This window comes from Artemia sp. Qi Xiang Cuo, chromosome 7 (genome assembly GCF_049724085.1).
Source record: "Artemia sp. Qi Xiang Cuo chromosome 7, ASM4972408v1, whole genome shotgun sequence".
Lineage (NCBI taxonomy): Eukaryota > Metazoa > Arthropoda > Branchiopoda > Anostraca > Artemiidae > Artemia > Artemia sp. Qi Xiang Cuo.
Genome location: NC_142800.1, coordinates 66,419,756 through 66,447,111, shown reverse-complemented (window position 1 = coordinate 66,447,111; position 27,356 = coordinate 66,419,756). Strand labels below are relative to the sequence as shown.

Genomic DNA, 27,356 nt, shown 5'->3' with positions numbered 1-27,356 from the left:
CACTTCAAATGGAACTTGTGTATTATAACGACCACAGAGTTTCACCCTCAAATCCACTTCTAAAATCATCTTTTAAATCATCTTTTAAAATGTCTCTAACTGTTTCACCGAAATACTTCCCTAAAATAATAATTTGTTCTGAAAAGATATAATAAACCCTTAAAAAGTATTATAATGGGGGGACTCAGGAGCCTTGGGGGCGCGGGGGGCCCTTTGGGAGCCCAGATACCCTTGGAGGTCGGGGGGCTGCGTGCGGGTTTGGGGTGGGGGGATCGGAGGCATTTGGGGTTGTGGTAGGGGACCTCAAAACACTGTTCAAGTGTAACTTTTGTATTATAACGACCACAGAGTAACTTCACTAATACATGGGTTGGCGTGGGGGGATCGGAGGCCTTTGGGGTTGTGGTAGGGGACCTCTCAACACTGTTCAAATGGAAGTTGTGTATTATAACGACCACCGAGTTTCACCCTCAAATCCTCTTCTAAAATCATCTATTAAAATGTCTCTAACTGATTCACCAAAATAATTCCCTAAAATAATAATTTGTTCTGAAAAGATATAATAAAGCCTTAAAAAGTATTATAATGGGGGGGCTCAGGAGCCATTGGGGCGCCGGGGGCCCTTTGGGAGCCCAGAGAACCTTTGAGGACCGGGGGGCTTCCTTCGGGGTTGGGAGGGGGGGATTAGAGCCCTTTGGGGTTGTGGTAGGGGACCTCACAACACTGTTCAAATGGAACTTGTGTAGTATAACGACCACCGAGTTTCACCCTCAAATCCTCTTCTAAAATCATCTATTAAATCATTTTTTAAAATGTCTAACTGTTTCACCGAAATAATTCCCTAAAATAATAATTTGTTCTGAAAAGATATAATAAAGCCTTAAAAAGTATTATAATGGGGGACTCAGGAGCCATTGGGGCGCCGGGGGCCCTTTGGGAGCCCAGAGACCGTTTGTGGAGGGGGGGTTTCGTTGGGGGTGGGGGGGGGGGGATCGGAGCCCTTTGGGGTTGTGGTAAGGGACCTCACAACACTGTTCAAATGGAACTTGTGTATTATAACGAGCACAGAGTTTCACCCTCAAATCCTCTTCTAAAATCATCTTTTAAGTCATCTTTTAAAATGTCTAACTGTTTCACCGAAATAATTCCCTAAAATAATAATTTGTTCTGAAAAGATATAATAAAGCCTTAAAAAGTATTATAATGGGGAACTCAGGAGCCATTGGGGCGCCGGGGGCCCTTTGGGAGTCCCAGAGAACCTTTGAGAACCGGGAGTTTCCTTTGGGGTTGTGGTGGGGGGATCGGAGCCCTTTGGGGCTGTGGTAGGGGACCTCACAACACTGTTCAAGTGGAACTTATGTATTATAACGATCAAAGAGTTTCACCCTCAAGTCCTCTTCTAAAATCATCTTTCAAAATGACTCACAGTTTCACCGAAATAATTCCCTAAAATAATAATTTGTTCTGAAAAGATATAATAAAGCTTAAAAAGTATTATAATGGGGGCTCAGGAGTCTTTGGGGCGCCGGGGGCCCTAGGGGTGCCCAGCCAACGTTTGAGGCCGGGGGGCTTCGTGCGGGGTGGGGGGGGGGGGATCGGAGCCCTTTGGGGTTGTGGTAGGGGACCTCACAACACTGTTCAAATGGAACTTGTGTATTATAACGACCACAGTTTCATCCTCAAATCCTCTTCTAAAATCATCTTTCAAAATGTCTCTAACTGTTTCACCGAAATAATTCCCTAAAATAATAATCTGTTCTGAAAAGATGTAATAAAGCCTTAAAAAGTATTATAATGGAGGACTCAGGAGCCATTGGGGCGCCGGGGGCCCTTTGGGAGCCCAGAGAACCTTTGTGGATCGGGGGCTTCCTTCGGGGTTGGGGTAGGGGGATCGGAGCCCTTTGGGGTTGTGGTAAGGGACCTCACAACACTTTTCAAATGGAACTTGTGTATTATAACGATCACAGAGTTTCATCCTCACATCCTCTTCTAAAATCATCATTCAAAATGTCTCTAACTGTTTCACCGAAATAATTCCCTAAAATAATAATTTGTTCTGAAAAGATATAATAAAGCCTTAAAAAGTATTATAATGGAGGCTCAGGAGTCTTTGGGGCGCCGGGTGGTCACACAAAATCAGAAAAAATGTCCAATGTTCCTTTAGTACCTACGCAATTAGATTAAAAATGAAGATATTTATGCAGAGTTTCAAGTAGCTATGGCTAAGTTTGCTGAAAGATCAGTTATTTTCTTGCGAAAACCCACAAAATCTGAAAAAATAACTGAACCCCCCGTGTAACTGAACCCCTGTATAACCGAAACCCCGTACAACTGAACCTCCGTGCTACTGAATCCTCGTGCAACTCGACCCCATTTAACTAATCCCCGTGTAACTGAATCCGCAAGTAACTGAACCCACATGCAAGTCAACCCTCGTGCAACTCAACTCCCTCAAAACACTTTTCAGCCATTTCTTGTTAATTTTTTTTATTTCTAAACTATTTAAAATTGACAACACTGTGCAAATCATCACTTGTGTATTATATAGTACACATTCATTCCGTCTCCTTCAAAACACTTTTCAGTCATTTCTTGTTAAAATTATCCAATCACTAATTACCCCTTTTTTTCTCCACCTTCAAATGTTCCTTTAGTACCTACGCAATTAGACTAAGTCATCGCCCAGTTAACACTAAGATGTAAATTGAGTAACCATCTCGCAATAACGATCCAAACCAGATTATACCCACCTAACCAGATCAAAAAATGGCGGTCACACTAACTCGATTAGTAATTGGGTTCAGATGTACTACGAACGGATTTTCAGTCCTACATTCACGGGTTTCTGCAAAGTGTTATGGGCTTCATTGAAAAAATACCAGTTTAAAAAAAAATAAAAAATAAACATGTATCCATGAGTTTGACCTCCAAAAAATGAGTTATTCATGCCTCAGGCTTGTGAAAGTGCATGTATATTTTCAAGTAATAGCTATCTGGCCCTGGTAACCCAATTACTTGAAAATACACACACATATCCATGCCTCAGGCTTGTGAAAGTGCATGTATATTTTTAATATATAGATGCCTTACTACTGTCAACTAACCCCTCTATCACGCCCGCCATTTCCCCAAATACATCCAATCAAAATTTTTAGATAGCATTTTATTCAATGTAGTTGAAAGGTCCAGAAATTATGTCTTTGAGGATGACACTCCCCCACAGCCCTCAGGGCAAGGGTTGTAATTATTCCCTGGGGCATATAAGGTTTTTTACAGAAAGCGTTATCGTAGAAACTTCAGAAAGGGCTTATTCGATTGGAAGTTGAAAGGGCTAGTGCCATTTTGATAGTCGAAAGTGATTGGAGGGTAACTAACTCCCCTGTCATGCCCACCATTTCCCCAAACGCATCCAATCAAAATTTCGAGATAGTCATTTTGTTCAACGTAGTTGAAAGTTCTGGAAATTAGGTCTGACGATGACAAACCCCCCACAACCCTCAGGTCAAGGGTTGTAAGTTATGCTCTGAGGGCATATAAAGTTCTTATAGAAAGCGTTGTGGTAGAAACTTCAAAAAGGGCTCATTCGATTCGATATTGAGAGGGCTAGTGCCCTTACTAATAGTCAAAAGCGATCGGAGGGCGAATGCCCCCCACAGGCCCATCATTTCCCCAAACACTTCTGATCAAAACATTTCTATATAGCCATTTTTTTGAAGGTAGTTGAAGGGTCCGGATTACATTTTTTTGAAGGTAGTTGAAATTATGTCTGAGTACGATAACCCCCCACAGCCATCATTGCTAAGGTTGTAAGTTATGCCCTGGGGGCATATAAGGTTCTTATAGGAAGTGTTGTCGTAAAAACTTCAAAAAGGGTTCATTCGATCGGTGATTGAGAAGGCTATTGTCCTTTTTAATATTAAAAAGTATTTGGAGGGGGAATCACCCCCCCCCCCTCCCTTTACGCCCTTCATTGTGGATCAATAATTAAAGTTTTATCACAGAGCAAAATGATTTTTCATTAGGTGTGAAAGAGTTGTCTTTCAAAGTTTTTTCTGATCTTTTTGTTGTTGATATAAAAAGTCGGATCAAGGAACTAATTTAAAATTCTAGGACAATTTAAACAACGGTTTTCGTTAATGCATTATAAGTTTCAATTTATTTCATTTAAGTTTCAATTATTATTATTATTTTTTGGGTTTTCTCTTTTTTATCAAAGTGAATCAAAACAAACAGATATTAAATAAATATGAAATTAGATATAGCCGTATTAGAAAAGTTAGTTTTTCTTAACAGAAGTAAAGAGCTAAAATATGTCTTCAGCAGAGTAAAAAAATACTAAATACTCGAACGATGGAGACCTCTGTCTTATTGCTCAATTATAATTTTTTTAAAACAGTTAATATAAGAAAATTAAAACAGTATTAGAGATAAAACAGTTAAAAGAAACGGATCTTAGACTTAATGAAAAAATAAAACCAATAATGAACTTGGAATGTACCCAAAATAAAATTGATACTCTAATCAAACTCAAAACCACTGTATCTTTATTCCCGGTGCGAACAAACAGCTCCTCCCACATACTCTTTCATTATCGCGTACAAACAACTCCTCTCGTTTGATCTGCCATCAGTGGTCCAATTGCCCTGGAACAGGGTTACGCCCCTGTCCCTGTTCCCTGCCCCTGTTGCCCCTGTCAATGGCTACGCCACACGCGCACCATCAAGCATCGATTTTTACTATAGGAGGATAATAAATACGATTTTCACAATCTTTTTCCTTTTTTCTTCTTTTTTTTCTCTTTTCCTTTCGTTTTCATAGTATGATTGAAAATTCCGGAAACCTACGAGTTCAAAAGTCCTTTTTTCGGATATATATATATATATATATATATATATATATATATATATATATATATATATATATATATATATATATATATATATATATATATATATATATATATATATATAATGTTACATTTCTACTTACTTTTAATTTCTCTCAGCATGCTCCTTTTGTCTCAATAAAAATTTTCAAACTGAGGAGATTCACCTAATCACCTTGGATGGTTGGCTTTTGTTTTGATTCCAATAGATTCCCAATCTATTATAATAGATTATAATAGATTATGATATATATATATATATATATATATATATATATATATATATATATATATATATATATATATATATATATATATATATATATAATGTTACAGTTCTACTTACTTTTAATTTCTCTCAGCATGCTCCTTTTGTCTCAATAAAAATTTTCAAACTGAGGAGATTCACCTAATCACCTTGGATGGTTGGCTTTTGTTTTGATTCCAATAGATTCCCAATCTATTATAATAGATTATAATAGATTATGATATATATATATATATATATATATATATATATATATATATATATATATATATATATATATATATATATATATATATATATATATAATGTTACATTTCTACTTACTTTTAATTTCTCTCAGCATGCTCCTTTTGTCTCAATAAAAATTTTCAAACTGAGGAGATTCACCTAATCACCTTGGATGGTTGGCTTTTGTTTTGATTCCAATAGATTCCCAATCTATTATAATAGATTATAATAGATTATGATATATATATATATATATATATATATATATATATATATATATATATATATATATATATATATATATATATATATATATATATATATATATATATATATATATATATATATATATATATATATATATATATATATATATATATATATATATATATATATATATATATATATATATATATATATATATATATATATATATATATATATATATATATATATATATATATATATATATATATATATATATATATATATATATATATATGTATATATATATATATATATATATATATATATATATATATATATATATATATATATATATATATATATATATATATATATATATATATATATATATATATATATATATATATATATATATATATATATATATATATATATATATATATATATATATATATAAATATATATATATATATATAAATATATATATATATATATATATATATATATATATATATATATATATATATATATATATATATATATATATATATATATATATATATATATATATATATATATATATATATATATATATATATATATATATATATATATATATATATATATATATATATATATATATATATATATGTATATAATGTTACATTTCTACTTACTTTTAATTTCTCTCAGCATGCTCCTTTGTCTCAATAAAAATTTTCAAACTGAGGAGATTCACCTAATCACCTTGGATGGTTGGCTTTTGTTTTGATTCCAATAGATTCCCAATCTATTATAATAGATTATAAAAGATTATGATATATATATATATATATATATATATATATATATATATATATATATATATATATATATATATATATATATATATATATATATATATATATATATATATATATATATATATATATATATATATATATATATATATATATATATATATATATATATATATATATATATATATATATATATTATATATATATTATATATATATATAATATATATATAGCAGTGAAAGTTGTTTTTTTTCAGAATTGCACAAAATGATTCATTTTACTTGTAGATAGATAATTTATCATCCTTTCATCCCTGGGTAGAACTGACACATATTGTTGTCAGAGATTAAATAATCGTCCCATTGTTTATATTTGAGTCTCTTAACTAAAATGGCTGCTGACCACCGTGTTAGGCGAATGCTGTGACCTTGAGTGCCTCTTCTCTTCTGAATGAGATGACATATGGTTTTAGTCTGAATTTGATTACTCAGATTCTGCAACAGGAAAGGAGTCCTATTTCAGTTGCAGAATCTGAAATGACAACATGAGTCTGCAAATTGCAGACTCATGTAAAAACTGGGCTGTACCTGTATCAGTGATGAAATAAAAAAAAAAACAAGTTTTTTCAACTGAAAATAAGGAGCAACATTAAAACTTAAAAGGAACAGAAATTATCATAGACAGCGCAATCGCGCTGCCTAAGTAAAGAACGGTGTTGGGGCAATGTATTATTATTTTTTTTTTTCTTTGGACCAGGGCACTTCTTATCGAAGGAGTTGTCGAACTTGGAAAAGGGCTCTTTTGATTAGAAATTGGAATGGCTAATGGGCTTTTTAATAGTGGAAAGTGGTTGGAGGGAAACTAATCCCCTTCCCACGCCCCCCTCTCATTTGCCCATTATGTTTAAAAACTAAATTTTGCCTGTAGATTAAATCAAAATGAACTGTGTAATGCTAATTCCCAGTAAGGTATGTCAGCAGTATCCCAAGAACGACCGAGGGTATTATGTCCTAACTTTCGGGACTACTCGTGCTCTTAAAATTTAACCAAATCAAAATATTGTAAGTGTATCCAAGCTATCAAACAAAGTAAACAGCTTTTTTTGCGAATAGTATCAAGTTTTCTATTTCAGGTCAACTAGAGGAGGTATGAAACTAAATTAAACACTACTATTTGTGTCCAGATTTTTAAAAGGGTATATGCTGTTAAAAATTGTTAAAAATTTTTCTTCGGCATACAAATAGCAGGCCAAACTATAAAGTCTTAAAAAAAAAGATTTAAACTGTTATTTTCTTTTTCCTTGAAAAGACTTTGTCAATATAAAACGAACAGAAGTTAATTAAAAAAACTGTTTCTCCAAAATAAGTTTTTCAAAGAAAAGTAAAGAACCCCATTAAACTAAAAATGAGCAAAAATAAAATGAAAAAGTCTACCAAGCGTGAAACTACCACAAATCAGCATCCATAAATAAATGAAACCCAAAACGAACAGAAATTACAATAAATAACCGAGTCAAACACAAAAAAAGCAGAAATTAACATAAGTAGGGCTCGAAACCCCTATGTCTTCCCAAGGCCAGAACATAATTTACACTTTCATAGGCAGCGCCCGCGCTGCCTAAGCAAAGAACGATGTGGCCACAATGTGTTTTTTTTTCTCCATACCAGGGCACTTCGCATCGAAGGAGTTGTCGTAGAAACCTCGAAAAGGGCTCTTTCGATTGGAAATTGGAGTGGCAAGTGCCCTTTTTAGTCGAAAGTGATTGGAGGGCAACTAGCCTCCCCCCCCCATCATTTCCCCAAACACATCCAATCAAAATTTTGAGATAGCCATTTTGTTCAGCGTAGTTGATTTTCCAGATAGAAAATATCTTTTTGAAGAGGACACTCCCCCAAAACCCTCGGGGCAAGGGTTTTAAGTTATGCCCTGAGGGCATATAAGAACAATGTTGGCACAATGTATTCTTTATTATTTTTTTCCTTTAGAGCAGGGCACTTCATATGGAAGGGGTCGTTGTAGAGACTTCAAAATGTGCTCATTCGATTGGAAATTGAGAGTTCTAGTGCCCTTTTTAATCGTCGAAAGTGATTGGAGGGCAACTAGGATTTTAAGTTATGCCCTGGGGACATATAAGGTTTAATAGAAGGTGTTGTCGTAGAAACTTCAAAACAGGCTCATCCGATTGGAAATTCGAAGGGCTAGTACCCTTTTTAATAGTCATAAGTGATTGGAGGGCAACTAGCCCCCCCCCACGATCATTATTCCCCCAAACACATCTAATAAAAATTCTTATATTGCCATTTTGTTCAGCGTAGTTGATTTCCAGATAGAAAATATGTTTTTGACGAGGACACTCGCCCACAACCCTCAGAGAAAGGATTATAAGTTATGCCCTGGAGGCATATAAGATTTTCATTGAAATATTTGTCGTAGAAACTTGAAAAAGGGCTCATTCGATTTGAAATTCAAAATCGATTTTATATTTCACTTTACTGAAAAAATACAAATGAATGTGCATTGTCAGTTTAATATACATTTACTGATATTTAGTAATCAATATGTTTATATTATTTGATTTATTAAAGATATAAAAGTAAAAACATTTATATTTTTCCAGTAAAGTGTAAATTTTGTTCTGGCCTCTGGAAGGCATAGGGGATTTGCACCTAACTTATGTTAATTTCTGCTCGTTTTGAGTTTGAGTCGGTTAATTATTGTAATTTCTGTTCGTTTTGGGTTTCATTTATTTATCGATGCTGATTTGTGGTAGTTTCACACTTTGTAGATTATTTGATTTTATTTTTGTTAATTTTTTGTTTAATGTAGTTCTTTACTTTTCTTTGAAAAACTTATTTTGTGGAAAAAGTTTTTTAAATTAATACTGAAAAAAATACAAATAAAAGTGCATTGTCAGTTTAATATACATATACTGATTTTTAGTAATCAAAATGTTAATATTATTTGATTTATTAAAGTTATGAAAGTAAAAACATCAATATTTTTTCAGTAGAGTGCAATTTATGTTCCGGCCTTGGGAAGACATAGGGTTTTTGAGCCCTACTCTGTAAATTTCTGCTTGTTTTGAGTTTGAAAAATTTGCTAAAGTTTGCCAAGTTTATAAATGGTCGTAAATGGCCTAAAAAAAAACGACTTTTTTTGGCCTGTAATAAAATGTTTCTGTTGTAATATATGTTAGTCCGAACAATTTCTTAAAGTACTGTCAGGAGTAATGTACTGTATTAGAAGAGAAAGAAAAAGAAAGCAATAGAGAAAGAAAGTGAATGAAAATGTCTTAAGCAAACTTTTCATAGATATTACTTTACGTCACCGACGATGTTACGCGAAGCGTAACACGCGGAAAAAAATTTGGGATATGGTATATTTTTTTTTCTTTTGTACATTTTTCATGCACTTTGTGGTATATTTCGTTTTGAGGCGTTGGTAACACTGCCTGGAACACCTATTTTGGCAGAAAAAACTTTCTCGAAATGCCTTTGAAACCAACTCGAGACTTCGAAATCTACTTGTAATTCCTAAAAACATCTAATAATAACATTGCACTACTTATTACCGATTTTCATATATGTATTGGAATAAATTAATTTAAAATTAGTTTCGTACTAAAATTAGTATATACTGAAAAAATATAAATGTTTTTACTTTTATAGCTTTAATAAATCAAATAATATTAGCATTCTGATTACTAAATATCGGTATATGTATATCAAACTGACAATGCACATTCATTTGTATTTCTTCAGTAAAGTGCAAATCATGTTCTGGCCTTGAGATGGCATAGGGATTTTGAGCCCTACTCATGTTAATTTATGCTCGTTTTGAGTTTGACTCGGTTATTTATTGTAATTTCTGTTCGTTTTGGGTTTCAAATACATTCTTAGACCACACTGGCTATACATGACAAACGAAACTCAGAGAGGAGAGAAAGTAATAAAATGAAAAATAAAATAAAAAAGGGTGAAAAAACGAGGATTTTGTCAGCCGGGGAACCATGAAGAAGACAAAATATAAGCAAATATTTCGACAAGGACCTCCACCAAGTCGTCCTCAGTGCTAAACAAAAACAAAAAAGAGAAGAAAAAAAAACGAGAATCTAACCTTTCGAAGTTTCCTGTACAAAGACAGAATAGACACTGAATAAAAAAACAGGCAGGAATCAATGAAAATGAAATTGAAAAAATGAAATTAGAGGAAAATTCAGCTTGGTCAGATTACAAAATTCTGGAAATTGATACTATAATGACCCTTTTTCATCTTTTCAACAAGCATTCATGGTATTTTAAATTCCGAAATAAATTTTATCTTCTTATAATTGGCCTATCCATTGGAACTATCTTTTCTCCTCTTTTGATAAATTTTTACTTGGATTTCATAGAACGGTTTGCTTTGAATAGTTTCCACTTTAAACACTCCATCTGGTTTCGTTTTGTTGATGATATCGTTTCTATTTGGGAACATGGACAAGACTCTCTAAGAGATTTGTTGGCACATTTGAATTCTTTTGATTCGAATCTCCAGTTCACAATGGAGCTCGAAGATTCAGGTAAGCTGCCTTTCTTAGATGTTCTGATTATAAAAACTAATCCTGGTCTTGAATTTTCTATATATAGAAAGCCGACTCATAATGATCGATATCTACATTTCTCTTCCCATCACCCTCCTTCTGTAAAAAGAGGGGTAATAATCTCTTTATTCGACAGAGTTTTAAAAATTTGTTCCCGTAATCTTATAAATTCTGAACTAAATTATGTCAAGGATATTCTTTTTTGCAATGGTTACCCAATCAAACTCATTGAAAATATAATAGATAGACGATTAAAAAAGATAAAAGAACAAAATAGGGAGCTTGTTCCCATTGATTCAGTTACACCGGCAATTGAGAAAAAAACTTTCATCGTTTTACCATATATCCCAAAACTTGGCGATAGACTTAGAAAAATTTTAAATAAACATAATCTCTCTGTTTCTTTCAGAACCGAACAAAAGGTTGAACATTTTTTTAACTCAGGAAAGGATAAAACAGACCCTGTACTGGGTAGTAGTGTCTACAGAATCCCGTGTTCTTGTGGAAAATTTTACATTGGTAGAACCCATCAACAACTAGGTGAACGTTTGCATGAGCACAAAATTTCAATAGACAAGTCCCTGAGATTAAAAAATAACAATGACAACTTTGATTCGGCATTGTCTTCTCATATTTTCGTAAACCCGAACCATCTAGTTCTGTTTGACGAGGCAACCTTAATATCAACTGTTAATGGCTTACCACAAACTTTTAAGTAGGTAATTGAGATAAAAAAATATATGAACCAAAATTTAGCAATAAATAGAGATACTGGAGATATTTCATTAAGCCCAATTTACGACAGTTTAATCTTGAAGGACTCAATCAATATTTTCACCCGAAAAAACTTAAAAGAACCTATTTGCATATCTAATGAAAACCAAAATTGTAGACCAGCCAAAATTAATGCAAGACGAAAGATCCTTACACAATCATCTTGGTAAATTTCATTTTCATTGATTCCTGCCTGGTTTTTTATTCAGTGTCTATTCTGTCTTTGTACAGGAAACTTCAAAAGGTTCGATTCTCGTGTTTTTTTTTCTTCTCTTTTTTGTTTTTGTTTCGCACTGAGGACGACTTGGCGGAGGTCCTTGTCGAAATATTTGCTTATATTTTGTCTTCTTCATGGTTCGCTGGCTGACAAAATCCTCGTTTTTTCACCCTTTTTGATTTTATTTTTCATTTCGTTACTTTCTCTCTTCTCTGAGTTTCGTTTTGGGTTTCATTTATTTATCGATGCTGATTTGTGGTAGTTTCACGCTTGGTAGACTTTTTCATTTTATTTTTCTCATTTTTTGTTAAATGGGGTTCTTTACTTTACTTGGAAAACTTATTTTGTGGAAGAAGGCTTTTTAATTAATTTTGTTTCGTTTTGTATTGACATAGTCTTTTCAGGGAAAAAGAAAATAATCCTTTAAATCTTTTTGTTTTTTTAAGACTTTATAGTTTGGACTGCTATTTATATGCTGTAAAAAAATTTTCAGCAATTTTTAACAACATACACCCTTTTAAAAATTTGTACACAAATAGTAGTGTTTAATTTAGTTTCGTACCTCCTCTAGTTCACATTAAATAGAAAACTTGATACCGCTTGCAAAAAAAAATCTGTTTAATTTCTTTGATAGCTTGGATACACTTACGCTATTTTGATTTGCTTACATTTTAAGTGCAGAAGTAGCCCCGAAAGTTTGAACATAATACCCTCAGTCGTTCTTGGGATACTGCTGAGATGCCTTATTGAGAATTAGCATTGATACAGTGCATTTTGATTTAATATTAAGGCAACATTTAGTTTTTCCACATAATAGGCAAATGGGAGGAGTGGGCGTGGGAGGGAGACTAGTTGCCCTCCAATCACTTTCGACTATTAGCCCATTTTTAGCCTTTGCTATTTTCAATCAAATGAGCCCTTTTCGAAGTTCCTAAGACAACTATTTCGATACGAAGTGCCCTGTTCTAAACAAAAAAAAAAAAAAAAAAAAAAAAAAAAAAATTTTACCCACATCGATGTTACTATAAAAATGTAAAGCCTTGCAATAACTTTCGACTATTAAAAAGGGCACTAGGCCTTTCAATTTCCAATCGATTGAGCCCTTTTTGAGATTCTACGACAACCCTTTCTATAAGAACCTTATATGCCCCAAGGGTATAAATTACAACCCTTGCCCTGAGGGCTGTAAGGGGGTTGGCATCCTCAAATACATAATTTCCAGAACTTTCAACTATGTTGAACAAAACGGCTATCTAAACATTTTGATAGGATGTGCTTGGGGAAATGGTGTGCGTGAGGGGCGTTAGTTGCTCTCCAATCACTTTGAACTATTAAAAAAGGCACTAGCCCTTTTAATTTCCATTCGAATGAGCCCTTTGAAGTTTTCTACGAAAACACTTTCAATAAAAACCTTATATGCCCCCAGGGCATAATTTACAACCCTTGCTCTGAGGGCTCAGGGGGAGGGGTTGTCACCCTCAAAGACCTAATTTACAGAACTTTTAACTACGTTGAAGAAAATTGCTATATCAAAATTTTGATTGGATGTGTTTGGGGAAAAGGTGGGCATGAGAGGAGGGTTAGTTGCCCTCCAATCACTTCCGACTATTAAAAAGGGCAATAGCCATTTCAGTTTGCAAATAAATTAGCCTTTTTTGAAGTTTCTACGAAAACGCTTTCTATAAAAAACCTTATATGCCCAAGGGCATAATTTACAACCCTTGAACTGAGAGCTATGAGGGGGTTGTCATCCTTAAAGACATAATTTCCGGACAAAATGGCTATTTTAAACTTTTGACTGGATATGTTTGGGGAAATAATGGGCTTGAGGGGGGGGGGGGGTTAATTGCCATCCAATCACTTTCGACTATCAAAAAGGGCACTAGCCGTTTCAATTTCCAATTGAATGATTCCTTTTTGAAGTTTCTATGACAACACATTCTATAACAAAAACCTTCTATGCCCCCAGGGCATAACTTACCACCCTTGCCCTGAGGGCTCTGGGGGGAGTGTCATCCTCAAAGACATAATTTCCAGACTTTTTAACACAATTAGAAGGGCACAAGCCCTTCTAATTTCCAATCGAATTAGCCTTTTTTTAAGTTTCTACAACCTCACTATCTATAAAAAGCTTATATGCCCCCAGGGCATAACTTACAACCCTTGCCACGGTTCTAAGGGGGGTTATCATCCTCAAAGACCTAATTTCAAAAACTTTTAAATACGTTGAACAAAATGGCTATCTTAATATTTTGATTGGATGTGTTGGAGGAAAAGGTGGGCTGAGAGGGGGGTTAGTTGCCCTTTCGACCATTAATAAGGGCACTAGTCCTTTGAATTCCCATCGAATGAGCCCTTTTTCAAGTTTCTATGACAAAGCCTTCAATAAAAATCTTATATGCCCCCCAGGGCATAGCTTACAACCCTTACCCTGAGGGATGTGGGGGAGTGTCATCCTCAAATATAACTTCCGGACCTTTCAACTACTTTAAATAAAATGGCTATCTCAAGATTTTGATTGAATGTGTTTGGAAAAATTATGGGCGTGGAAGGGGTGTTAGTTGCCTTCCAATCACTTTCGACTATTAAAAAGGGCACTAGCCATTTCAATTTCCCATCAAATGAGTCCTTTTTTGAATTTTCTACGATAACGCTTCCTAGAAAAAACCTTATATGCCCCCAAGGCATAAATTACCACCCTTGCCCTGAGTCATCATCAAAGATCTAATTTCCAGAACTTTAAACTACGTTGAACAAAATGGCTATTTCAAAATTTAGATTGGATGTTTTGGGGAAAAGGTGAGCGTTAGAGGGGGATAGTTGCCCTTCAATCACTTTCGACTAATAAAAAGGGCACTAGCCCTGTTCAATTTCCCATCGAACGAGCCTGTTTTGAAGTTTCTAAGACAACACTTTCTATAAAAATCTTATATGCCCCCAGGGCATAACTTACAACCCTTGCCCTGACGGCCGTGCGGGAGTGTCCTCCTGAAAAACATAATTTCAATTTCGAAATCAACTACGCTGAACAAATTGGCTATCTCAAAATTTTAATTGGATCTGTTTTTTTTTGGAAATGGTGCGTGTGGAAGGGGTGTTAGCTGCCTTCCTATCACTTTCAACTATTAAAAAGGGCACAAGCCACTCCAATTTCCAATCGAATGAACCCTTTTCGAAGTCTCTACGACAACTCCTTCGCAACGAAGTGCCCTGGTCTAAGACCAAGAACCAAAAAAAAAAAAAAAATTATACATTGTACCAACATCGTTCTTTACTTAGGCCTATGATAAGAAAAAAGGGACACTGTGTTTCCAGGTAAAAATTTGAATTTCCTTGTTGTTCAAGGGGGGACTCTGTGCCTTTCCTGACTGGGGTTTTCACAATGGTGATTTCTATGTCGTATTTTCTTTTTTTATCCAAAGCCGTTTTGAGGGGTTTCAGGCTCTTTTTTTGAAATTTGGGTAATTTTTTTTTGAAGTTAATATTTTACGATTAAGATTAATCAAAATAATAGTTACCATTCTTGAATCAGCTACAAATCACAGTTTTTTCTAACTTAACAGTTTCTTACTTTTTTTCAAAGCACAATTTTAAAGTTTTGGTTACTATTGGCCGTAATTCGCCCATTGCTAGGTTGCAACTTTCGCTGCAACCATAATTAGCAGGAACAGTTTGATGTCATGTTAGCAGTGTCTATTGGGAGGGGCAGTGGTGATTTTGGCCCTTTTTATTTTTTAAAAATAAATTTTTTTGGTACCTTCATTAAAAATACCTTTTTATTTAGTATTTTCATGGAAAAAATTGAAAATAACAGGATATAACAAAATTTCTTGCCAATAGATCTTGAAACCGAATTTTGCCCTCCCCCCACACCTTAGCGAATTGACGCCGCTATATTGTATGTCATTTATATATCATGCTATAAATTATTCAATTAAATTATAGCATCACTGCAGAAGATGTGGAAGAATTTTTTGCGACAGATGCTCCAGCTATTATTATTCAATCCCCAGGATGGGTTTTGTGGACCCTGTCAGAAATTGCAGAAAATGTGCTGTAACTGCTAGGAACGAACGTGATTTCTTTGAAAGAGATATAAGGGTAAGTAAAAATAAATTAGAATCGTCTTGTGTATTAAAGGATCTTATAGCTTTGTAGAAAAAAATTAAAATGTTATGTTATCTTAGTTAACTATCCCATAATAATCCAGCAGTTACTATATGCCTTGCCAAATGAGTAACTCGGAATTTATATGTCAAAACATAGTGTTCACACATAAGTAGGATCATCCCAAAGTGTGAGAAATTGGGAAACAATTTTGCGATTTTTTTGGAAAAAATTTTTTGGGAAACAAAGCGTTTTGTCTATTCCTAGCTTGATTGACTATACCAAGATTACTTATCCGATAAGCCCTGCTAGATAGGGTACGTTCCAGGTGAAAATTTTACTTTAAAGCGTATTTACTTAATACTTAATAGGGATTAACTACGAACCTGGAACGATTTAATAAATAATGCCTTAATAAACATTATAATGACTAATAAAATATGAACAATTTTAATGAGTAGTTATTTAAGATACGAAAAGTATGAGTGTTAATGCCTAGTGCTGACTAATTCTCATAAAATCGGTCATTTACCCCAGTTTTTACCAATTTGGTGATTACTCTGCAGAAGTTAATGTACTGAATCAGAATCTGAATCAGAATCAGAATTATGATTCTGTTTTTACCAATTTGATGATTACTCTGCAGAAGTTAATGTACTGAAGATGCTAGTTAACTGTATTTACAAAAATTAATTAAAAAATTTAATAAAAAGTTAACTTTCGATCGTTCCAGCTGTTAATTTGTTCGCACCTGGAAGAAAAATTACATTTTTATTAAATATTATTGACTTTTTGTTGAAGCTGGAACATGCTTATATTCTTAGCGCTTGGAACTCTATTCCCAGTGTTCTTTCTCTTATTAAAAACTCTTCTTCCCTTTGCAGAAAAATATTCTCTAAGGCTTGAAGTATTTTCGCTTCTTTATTTGTTGATTTACTTAGCTTTATCTATTTTTTTCCGCTTTACTTTATCTAGTTTTCTTCTTTTCTTTTTTATTTTCTTATTATATTAGATCAGATTAAAACCCCGTTGTTTAATATTTTTATTAACGGTTTGGAATTTAAATAAATTACAAGGAAATTTTCAGTTTGGAGAAAATTAAGTAAGGATATTGTGTAGCAGTAGTTTTTTTTTTTTTTTTAATATTGTTGATTTTTGTTGTATTGTGGTTTTATTTAATTGTTGTATTTTTTTTTTTTTTACTTCTCTGATTTGTTTTGTGTGGATTTTCTGACTGATACGAGGTCCTCCACAAGCTATGCTTCATGAGACCTTTAGCGCCTAAGTGTTTTTATGTAATTATTGTAGTATTTAATAAATTTAAAATTGAATTAAATTGAATTGAAAGCCAAACTCAACGCTCGATGCAAGGTAGCCTACAAAAAACGGTATCTATCCAATTAATATTTGCATTCACTGTTATTTGTATCCAATCAAATTCAAGTTTGTATATTGTCAACAATTATCAAAAATTTAGAATTTGGATGGGACCTTAGTAAACTTAAGCTCATTTACAACAGAAAGCTCAGAAAATTAATCAGAAAATTTCCCAGGGCCCTGGTATCTTTTTTGGGAGGGGCTTCTTGGCAAGCCCGAAATATTTCAAATGTCTTGCTCCCCAGGGAACGTTTCAGAAACACTAATCCTAAAGATGCATTAAGAATTATTTCAACGCCATCTTGGTAAATTAATCATCCTTAAGCAGGAACAGCTTTTAATGCTGGTTACTCTGTTGTAGATTTTGAGAGGTGGTGCTCATGTGAATGTCTGGCAGCTAAACAGACCAAACACTGCAGAATCAAGACGTACACCTAGCAATCCAGTCTCAGCAGTCTGCTACTTGGATGACACTCGGTGGTGAGCTTAACATGTTTTATAAGGGTTTTGATAGCCGGATCGATAGCTGGAAATTCAAAACTAAGCTATTAATACGAATATTTGATAAGCTTTATCTAAAATAATCTGAAGGAAGGTTCGTGCTACAAGCAATTAGTTGACGATATTATGATAGATGAACCGAAATACATGCAATTAGCAACTGGGTAAACTTTTTGTGCTATAAAATGCTTCAATTAATTACCAGTTAAACTTTAGCATAAAAAGCAAGGGTTCCCGTCATATAAGTAGCCTATATTTGCCCGCTCAAAACATACAAAAAAGAAGCAGAAAAAAAATTTAAGAAAAATCAATCAATTTCTAAACAAGGAAATCAGATAATACAAAATTAATCCAAACAACATTTGTAAATAATGCTAAATGGCAGAAATTAAAGTAAACGGTTTTAACTTCTCTTAAACATATCGCACTCAAATGAATCCAATACATCTAAAGGCCCAGGAACACAATATATTTGCAAAATAATACTATTCCTGTAATACAGCGGGAATCTTAATAAAACTTTTATATAACGACAGAGTGCCAATCGAACTTTTAACTGCTCAGTTTTAGACAGCGAATCCCAAAGTGGCAAAATATACTTCACGGGAGGCAGAAGTCGGGCACTATATAATTTGGCCAGTAGGCTACACTATTACTATAACTGTACTTCAGTGCAGCCAGTTTGGCATAGCTAGTGCGGAAACCTGATGTGGCATGTTCAATGGTAAGAACCCGAGTAGTATGCTTATTTGGACCATAAACGAGGCCTATATAGAGTCTATTAAGTAGAATCTGTAATACCAGAAATTAGATCTGAAATAAGAAGTGTATCCTCCAGGACAAAATGGCTATATTACAAGTTTAATCAGATGTATTTGGTGAAAAGAGGTAGTCGAGGGGAATAGCTGGCATAGGAGGTTTGGGGGCGGGAGTAGAAATTAATGTCCAGCCTCCCTTCACTCCAGGGAATATTTTTGGAACTAAATATATTAGTAGGCTAAAAATATTAGTAGGCTATGGGTGCTATGGGGTCATTGCTTTTATTTGCAAATATTCTTTTTCTATGTAATATAAACGATTAGATTAATATGCTTACCGCTAGAATAGGTAGAGACGTGATATAGGAAACAGTATAGAATGAAGCATGCAGTACGAGTGCTGAAGGGGCGAAAGCACCCCTATTATTTCAGAGATAATAGATTACCTTGGATAATTATGCTTGTAATTAAGCATTGTAGCGCAAAAGTTAAACTTTGACTTGAATATTCGGGTTTGAGGGGGCTGTAGCTCTTCTTGCATTAAGGGTAGCCCTGGCTATGGTATCAAAACAAAGAAATTAAATAAAAATAAGTTTTTTTCAAATGAAAGAAAGAGGAATTTATTAGAGGTCGTGGAAGCTTAGTCTCAGAAGTAAGGAGTACGAGTCGATCTAGTTTTGCAATTAGAAATTATACAGTTAATTTGTGGAATGGTTTCCCGAAGAGCATTAGGGAGTCAGAAAACCAGTTTCAGTTTAAAATTAGATTAAAAAAGTTTTTGTTGGGTGGGAATTAAATATTTTTGATTGTTGTTTGTTATTTTTTATTTTTTTTTTTTATTCGGGAGAGTTAAATTGTATTGAATGGTATGAAATGAGTAGGAATAGGGAATGAGTTTGGTTTATGATGAAAGATTGTGTGACGCTGCTCAAGCCACAATAGTGGCTTAATAAAACGTCATAGTTCTTACCATTTCTACGTTTGTTGATCATGTTATTTAACAAATGTGGTAAGTGCCTAAAAGTTATCTCATCTTATCTCAAAAGAATATTAAAATTTAAAACGAACAAAAATTATTCCACATATGAGGAGGTTTACCGCTCCTCAATTCCCAATTGTTGACACTAAAATTAGTTTTTTTGTCCCAATTTCTAAGAACGACTGTTTAAACACAAGTTCCGCTTTAGTAGGCCAAGAAGTATTCCGAAACATTTTAAAACTTATGCGTAAAAAGGTTTGAATCGAGGAGAGCCACCCCCCCCCCCCCTCATGCAAGGAGTAATTTCTGTTCGTTTCAAGTCTTAATGTCGCTCTTTACTTGCGTTCTTTTAATTAAGTTGTATCGACGGATCGATACTACATTTATATTTAGAAGTAGCAATTCTCCTTAACAGGATGTACCTAACAATAACTAATTTTCTAACCTGTCTAGTAACAAATAACTTGTATTGTCTATAAAATAGATATACATATAATATAATCTATAAAAAAAACGGAATAGATATAGATAACTGGCACAAATAAAAACATTGAGATTCAAAATATAACATCTTAAGAAAAGAAAATTATGAAATAGTTTTATTTTGCTGATCAAAACAAGCCAAAAATATTTTTTTTGGAAAATTTTTAAATATTCGCTAATTCAATTTAGAAAAAAAAAATCGAAAAAAATAAGCTTTTATGAGGTATGAGGACACATGTTTTATTTACAGGGTTCTAATGATTTCTTCTGGATCTTGCGATTATCACTTCACAGAAATACCATTAAGCGCTATCAAGTCTTATTGGACAGAAGGACAGGTGCGAGACTCTTTTACAGGTATGTTGACATTTGTTTGCACATCTTATATTTTAGAATTTACTTGAAACACTTAATGTCACATTAATCTCAAAGAAAAAAAAATAATTAAAAATAGACAGCGATGTTTGCCACTGCTTTTGGTTCGCTTTAATGATTATTTTTTTTATGGCAGTTTATTAAGATTTGGTTATTTTATACTAAGAGTGCCACGTACGGACGGACAGTAAGGACGAGTAGTAGCGGACACTTCTAAATATATTCCTCCAATGCCTTGAATTTTCATAGTGGTTCCAAATGTGAAGATTTGATCAGCTTCAATGCTGCCTATCATAAATTACGATTCTGAAAAAAATCCATAATTTTAGGAAAAGGGTTGTAAGCGATCTTTTTGGAAATTACGCCATCAAATTAAACATATCTAAGAAGTGCAATAGCTGAGTTCTATGCCCTTGTCCAAAAAATGGCAAATTTTAATTTGTTTTCAAGAAGGATGGCCACGGATGTGTGACCACTTGTCCTAAAATATTAGGAGAGGGCTTATTTAGACCGACGTGAAAGTTCTTGTGCTCTTTTCATGCAAAAGTTATTGCGCAACATCAAAGTTGCGTTTTCGGTCATTTTGGGATGCAAACCAGTCTGGCCAAAAGAGGAACGAAATACTATTTACTAAGAATTCTGAATTATCAATCCGTTTACAATAATTGAAAAGCTGTTTATTCAGCTAGCCAGCTCTGGAGGCCATAATGCCTCGTAGTTGCCCATTCGTTACTAAAACTCGTTACTAAAAACCAAACTAAAACGGTGGTACCCAGGATCGAATTAATTACAACAGGCCTTTCCCGACTCAAATATTGGCAAAAAAGCTAAATACTACTACTACTACTAACAACTCACCGCATCACAAAGCCCCCTGAGGCCAACACAGTTACGCTCGCTCCTCCTCCAGCCCAATTTATTCAAAGCCTCCCTCTTTACCCCCTCCCAGGAAGTTCCCATTTCCTCTGAATATTTGCTTATGACATTCTTCACCCCCACCGTGGGCGACCAGCTTTCTGTTTAACTCCAGGTGGTTGTCCGCAAAAGACAATCTTTAATAATATGTCAACCTTCTTCCGCCGAACGGGCCCTAGCCATCTCAACCTTTCTCTCATTATAGCCCTAGAAAACGGAAGTAAACCACGCTTTCCGTACAGCCTATTGTTTGAAATACAGTCAGTCAGCCGGGTGCCCCCGTACAATCCATAGGTAATTTTTCTGGAAAACATCTAGCAAATCTTCATCCGCTTTTCGGAGCGCCCAAGCTTCAGGCCATATTTGACCACTGTCATAATTGTAGCTCCTAATATTCTAATCTTAGTTGACTTATCTTTGTATTCTTCCAAACTTTGTTTAAATGTGAAAAACACCCTGAGCCTTGGCTATTCTACTTTTAACATTTTCACTGTTCCCACAGTCTTTACTAATAATACTACCAAGGTAAGTGAAGCTATGCACTTGATCAGTCTTTTCGTTACCCAGCATCACCTTTTTATCTTCACTTATTCCTAGCCTTAGTGACTTAATCTTCTTAACATTTATTTTCAAACCTATTCTAGCACCCTGAACTTGCAAAACCTCTAAAAGTTCATTCATTTTGCTCACACTTTCATCTAGGATGCTTAAATCATCAACATAATCTAACTCCAGTAAAGTTTTTCCTCCTCATTTGATTCCGTGGTCTCCCATTGCCTTTCCCGTGCTTCTTAAGACGAAATCCATCAAAACGATCCATATAAAAGGGGGATAGAACACAACAACTGCTTAACACAAGAATTCCTGATTTAATGCGAAACCAGCTGCTAATCTCATTTCCTACCTGAATCTCAGCAGTGTTATTCTTGTACATATCACAAATCACTAATGTATAAAAAAAAAAAGTTTTTTCAACTGGAAGTAAGTAACAACATTAAAACTTAAAACGAACAGAAATTACTTATATTAAAGGGGCTGCCCCCTCCACCAACACCTCGCTCTTTACGCTAAAGTTTTTGTAATTTTGAAAAAGCGGCTTATTGTTCTAATTAAACGGCCTTTGTGTTTCAGGAGGGACAAAATTCAAACTTTAGCGTAAAGAGCGAGGTGATGAGGAGGGAGCAACCCCCTTTATATACGTAATAATTTCTGTTGTTTTTAATTTGGGGAAGGGAGATAGTGCCTCTTACGGAAAAGCTGCTCATTTTTCTAATTGATTCTGGTAACATTACTATGAAAATTACTTAATAAAAAAAAACGCAAACGTTAAAAGTTCATATCCACAAAATGTGGAATTTTGTTTTTTATCCAGAAAAAAAAAATCGCGGATGCATGCTTATTTGTTTTTTTTATAAAGTAATTTTAATAGTAATATTACCAGAATCAGTCAGAAAAAGAGAAAAGTATCCATAAGATCTCCTCCCTTTCTCCCCAAACATTTCGGCTAGTGACGCCTCTGGTTGGCACCAGACCGATTCCACGGGAAGTAATCACTCGTTCTTCTTAGTCCCAGCATGTTACCCCTGTGTACTTTTATCATAATGCAAATCTTCTACAGTTGCAACTAATTTCATATTTTCAAATTATTTTCTTTAATATTTACAATAATCAGCTATGATAACTCAACCCCCCCATAACACGAAAATTAACATTAATGAAAAATATAAAATAAATACTATAGGATATTCTAAACCATACATTCTAACTATATTTTGGAATCTAAAAAGAATATTCCGAAATTCCTTCTTTTCTTCATTATTTTTGTGTGTCATACTTTCTTTTTGGCTTTTAAATTTGCATGGGTAATTTTCCAGGTGGGAGGTTTCACGTGGAAAGTTTTCACGGGAGGATACGCCTAGCACCTTGTGTTGGAATGATTACCAGATTAATCAAATGAAAAAAAGAGAAAACTGTCAGGAAATAAAACATGGTAAAAATGGAAAGGAATTAATGGACGTTCCCCACCCTTTGGTGCCCGTTAGCACGTTAGCCTAGATAAGTTCCCAAGAAAAATTTTACACGTTCGGCCTTTGTGCCTACTTTTTGAATCTTTAACCACCCCTTTAATATTTTGTTTCACCTCCCCGTTAAAAGATTATACAAAACTATACGTTAGACCATATAAGGCAAAACAAAAAAGAGCTACATGACATAAATCATGAACTACATGACATAAATAAAAATGGAATGGAATTAATGGACGTTCCTCACCCTTTGGTACCCGTTAGCACGTTAACCTAGATAAATTCCCTAGAAAAATTTTACACGTTCGGCCTTTGTGCCTACTTTTTGAATCTTTAACCATCCCTATAATATTTTGTTTCACTTCCCCGTTAAAACATTATACAAAACTATACATTAGAACATATAAGGCAAAACAAAAAAGAACTACATGACATAAATCATGAACTACATGACATAAATAAAAATGGAATGGAATTAATGGACGTTTTCTCCCTTTGGTACCCGTTAGCACGTTAACTTAGATAAATTCCCTAGAAAAATTTTTCACGTTCGGCCTTTGTGCCTACTTTTTGAATCTTTAACTAGCCCTATAATATTTTGTTTCACCTCCCCGTTAAAAGATTATACAAAACTATGCATTAGACCATATACGGCAAAACAAAAAAGAACTACATGACATAAATCATGAACTACATGACATAAATAAAAATGGAATGGAATTAATGGACGTTCCCCACCCTTTGGTACCCGTTAGCACGTTAACCTAGATAAATTTCCTAGAAACATTTTACACGTTCGGCCTTTGTGTCTACTTTTTGAATCTCTAACCAGTCCTATAATATTTTGTTTCACCTCCCCGTCAAAAGATTATACAAAACTATATATTAGACCACATAAGGGAATAAGAACTAAATGACATAAACAAAAACGGAATGGAATAAATGGACGTTCCCCACCCTTTGGTGCCCATTAGTTCGTTAACCTAGATAAGTTCCATAGAAAAAATTTTCACGTTCGGCCTTTGTCCCTACTTTTTGAATCTCTAACCAGCCCTATAATATTTTGTTTCACCTCCCCGTTAAAAGATTATGCAAAACTATACATTAGACCATATAAGGCAAAACAAAAAAGAACTACATGACATACTAATGGACGTTCCCCACCCTTTGATACCCGTTAGCACGTTACCTAGATAAGTTCCCTATAAAAATTTTACACGTTTGGCCTTTGTGCTTACTTTTTGAATCTTTAACCAGCCGTATAATATTTTGTCAAGGCAAAGACCATATTAGACCATATAAGGCTGAAAAAAAATCAAATGAATTTACTGAAAAAAAATGTGCATTGTCAGTTTAATATACATATGCTGATGTTTATTTATTAAAATCCTAATTAATTTTTTATTTCTTAAAGTTATGAAAATGAAAACACTTAAGAGATTTTTTTTCAGTAAAGTACAAATTATATTCTGGCTTTTAGAAAACATAAGGGTTTAGAACCCTACTCATATTAATTTCTGCTCATTTTAAGTTTGGCTCTGTTATTTATTTTAATTTATGTTTTTTTTGGGTTTCATTTATTTATTGATACTGATTTGCGGAAGTTGCATGGTTGGTAGATTATTTGATTCAATTTTTGTTCATTTTTGGTTTAATCGAGTTCTTTACTTTTTTTTGAAAAACTTTTTTTGGAAAAGTTTTTTGATTAATCAAATGTAAATAGCAGTTATTGAGTTCTATGAAGTTACCTTACAGGTTATCAGGATGGTCAGCAGATTATTTTATGCGAAAGGGGAATATTTAAAACTCACGATATAGAGTCATATTTTCAAACTTTCTGTGTGAGGGGCTTTAGATGAATATAGGAATATAGGTTCAACCTCTCCCTATAGATGAGTACATGAAATATGGGATGAAATGTGCAGTATGTGAGTTAAAGGATGAAAGTTTCCTTCTTATTGTAGAAACAATTGTTTATTTATTAGTTCCATTTTATTTTAAAAAGAAAATACACTAAACGAACCCTTTCTTTCAAAGAATTGTTAAATAAAAATTTAAATTTACTGAAAAAGAGCGGGGATAAATTTACTGAAACATGCCCCTCCCCCATCATATTAAAAAAAATTGAATAGGTTACTGACAGTAAACTGAAAATAAAAGTGAAAAAAAGGTTTTCGTTTTCAATGAAAGTAAAAAAGTGATATTTAAACTTAAGGCGAACCTTAACTGTATATAAGGGGGCTCTACCTTTAAACCCCTGCTCTTTACACTTAAGTTTGAATTTTCCCCCATACTTCTAGAAGGAAATCTCCATCACATGTTCAGTGGGAATGGAATAAAAAGTATTTTTCATAATGCCTCAAGAATGGAACGACTTATTCTTGCGTATTTGCTATAAACAATCTCAAAATCTCCACTCTATAAATGGTAGGCAGTTATAATTTTCTGTTGCAAGACCTGAAACAGGTCTTACATATATATATATATATATATATATATATATATATATATATATATATATATATATATATATATATATATATATATATATATATATATATATATATATATATATATATATATATATATATATATAATATATATATATATATATATATATATATATATATATATATATATATATATATATATATATATATATATATATATATATATATATATATATATATATATATATATATATATATATATATATATATATACAATTTATTGTTAATTAAAAATGTTCTATCGATAGTATTTCATCCCTCTGAGGGCATAAGCTTTTGTTTTTGGCATTAGTAGGCGTCCAGACGCTGGATTCTGTCTCAGACTCTGTCCAAGTTTTCTGCTCAGAATGGTTGAAAGTCCAAGGTGTTTTCAGAAATAGGAAATTCACAATCATAATTGTCACCTAAATAGGTGTTTTCAGTTCTAAAAATATGGCGCGATAGTTCCTATTTTCAGCTTTCAACCATTCTGAGCGGGAAACTTGGACAGAGTCTGAGACAGAACCCAGTGTCTGAATGCCGACTAACATGACAGAAATAGGCACTTTCCTGAGTCACGGTCTATTGCTACTTAAAAAGAGCAGTAAAGTTCTAAAGTTATTTCCGAAACACCCATCTCACAATACTCTATAACCACATTATCGATGTGATTACCCCTGGGAATAACCAAGCAAACGAAAAACGCGCATCTTGGGAATAAGAAAATCATTAAATCTACCAAAAAATCATTAGAACCAAGTGATTTTTTTTCGCCGAGTAGAAACACTGGTTTCAATCTCCTTTAAGATATCATCCTCAACGTTAGACTCGTTGTATCAAATTGCGCTTTGAAAAATAAATACAGAGGAAAAACATATGGCTTATATAGAGCTTTAGTTGCCATTGGACGGTTTAAAAACTTATTTTTAACAGTATTGCCATTTAGTAGGCTATAATTCTCATTTAATGGCAAATTTTTGATTAGTTGCAAATTTCTGATTTAGTAGCAAATAGTTGTTTTAGTAGCAGATTTCTTGGGAAAATACAAAATTTCATATTTTTTCATATAGGAGTTTTAAATTCATTGGTAGAGTTTTGGACTTGCTGATTATAGCAGTACAGTTTTTATCACGACCATATCCTCTTTTAAGGAATATGTATACTCTCTTTCAAAAATTATGTAATTCTCTTGGTTGTATCATTTTATGGGCAAATTAAAATACAATAGATTTTATGTTGTTGGAATCACTGTAAAAATCATGTTTGAAATATAATATATAATATATATATATATATATATATATATATATATATATATATATATATATATATATATATATATATATATATATATATATATATATATATATATATATATATATATATA

The 27,356-nt window shown here is 33.3% G+C and overlaps 1 protein-coding gene across 1 annotated transcript in view; it reads left to right on the top strand.

Annotated features, from left to right (window-relative positions):
- LOC148950618 (zinc finger FYVE domain-containing protein 21-like) overlaps positions 1 to 27,356 on the top strand; it is a 60,495-nt gene that overhangs the window by 26,824 nt on the left and 6,315 nt on the right. Inside the window, exons 3-5 of the mRNA XM_089091674.1 lie at positions 15,907 to 16,062; positions 17,807 to 17,925; positions 20,417 to 20,523. Coding sequence (XP_088947800.1) covers positions 15,907 to 16,062; positions 17,807 to 17,925; positions 20,417 to 20,523 — 382 coding nt within the window. The remainder of the gene's footprint in view (positions 1 to 15,906; positions 16,063 to 17,806; positions 17,926 to 20,416; positions 20,524 to 27,356) is intronic.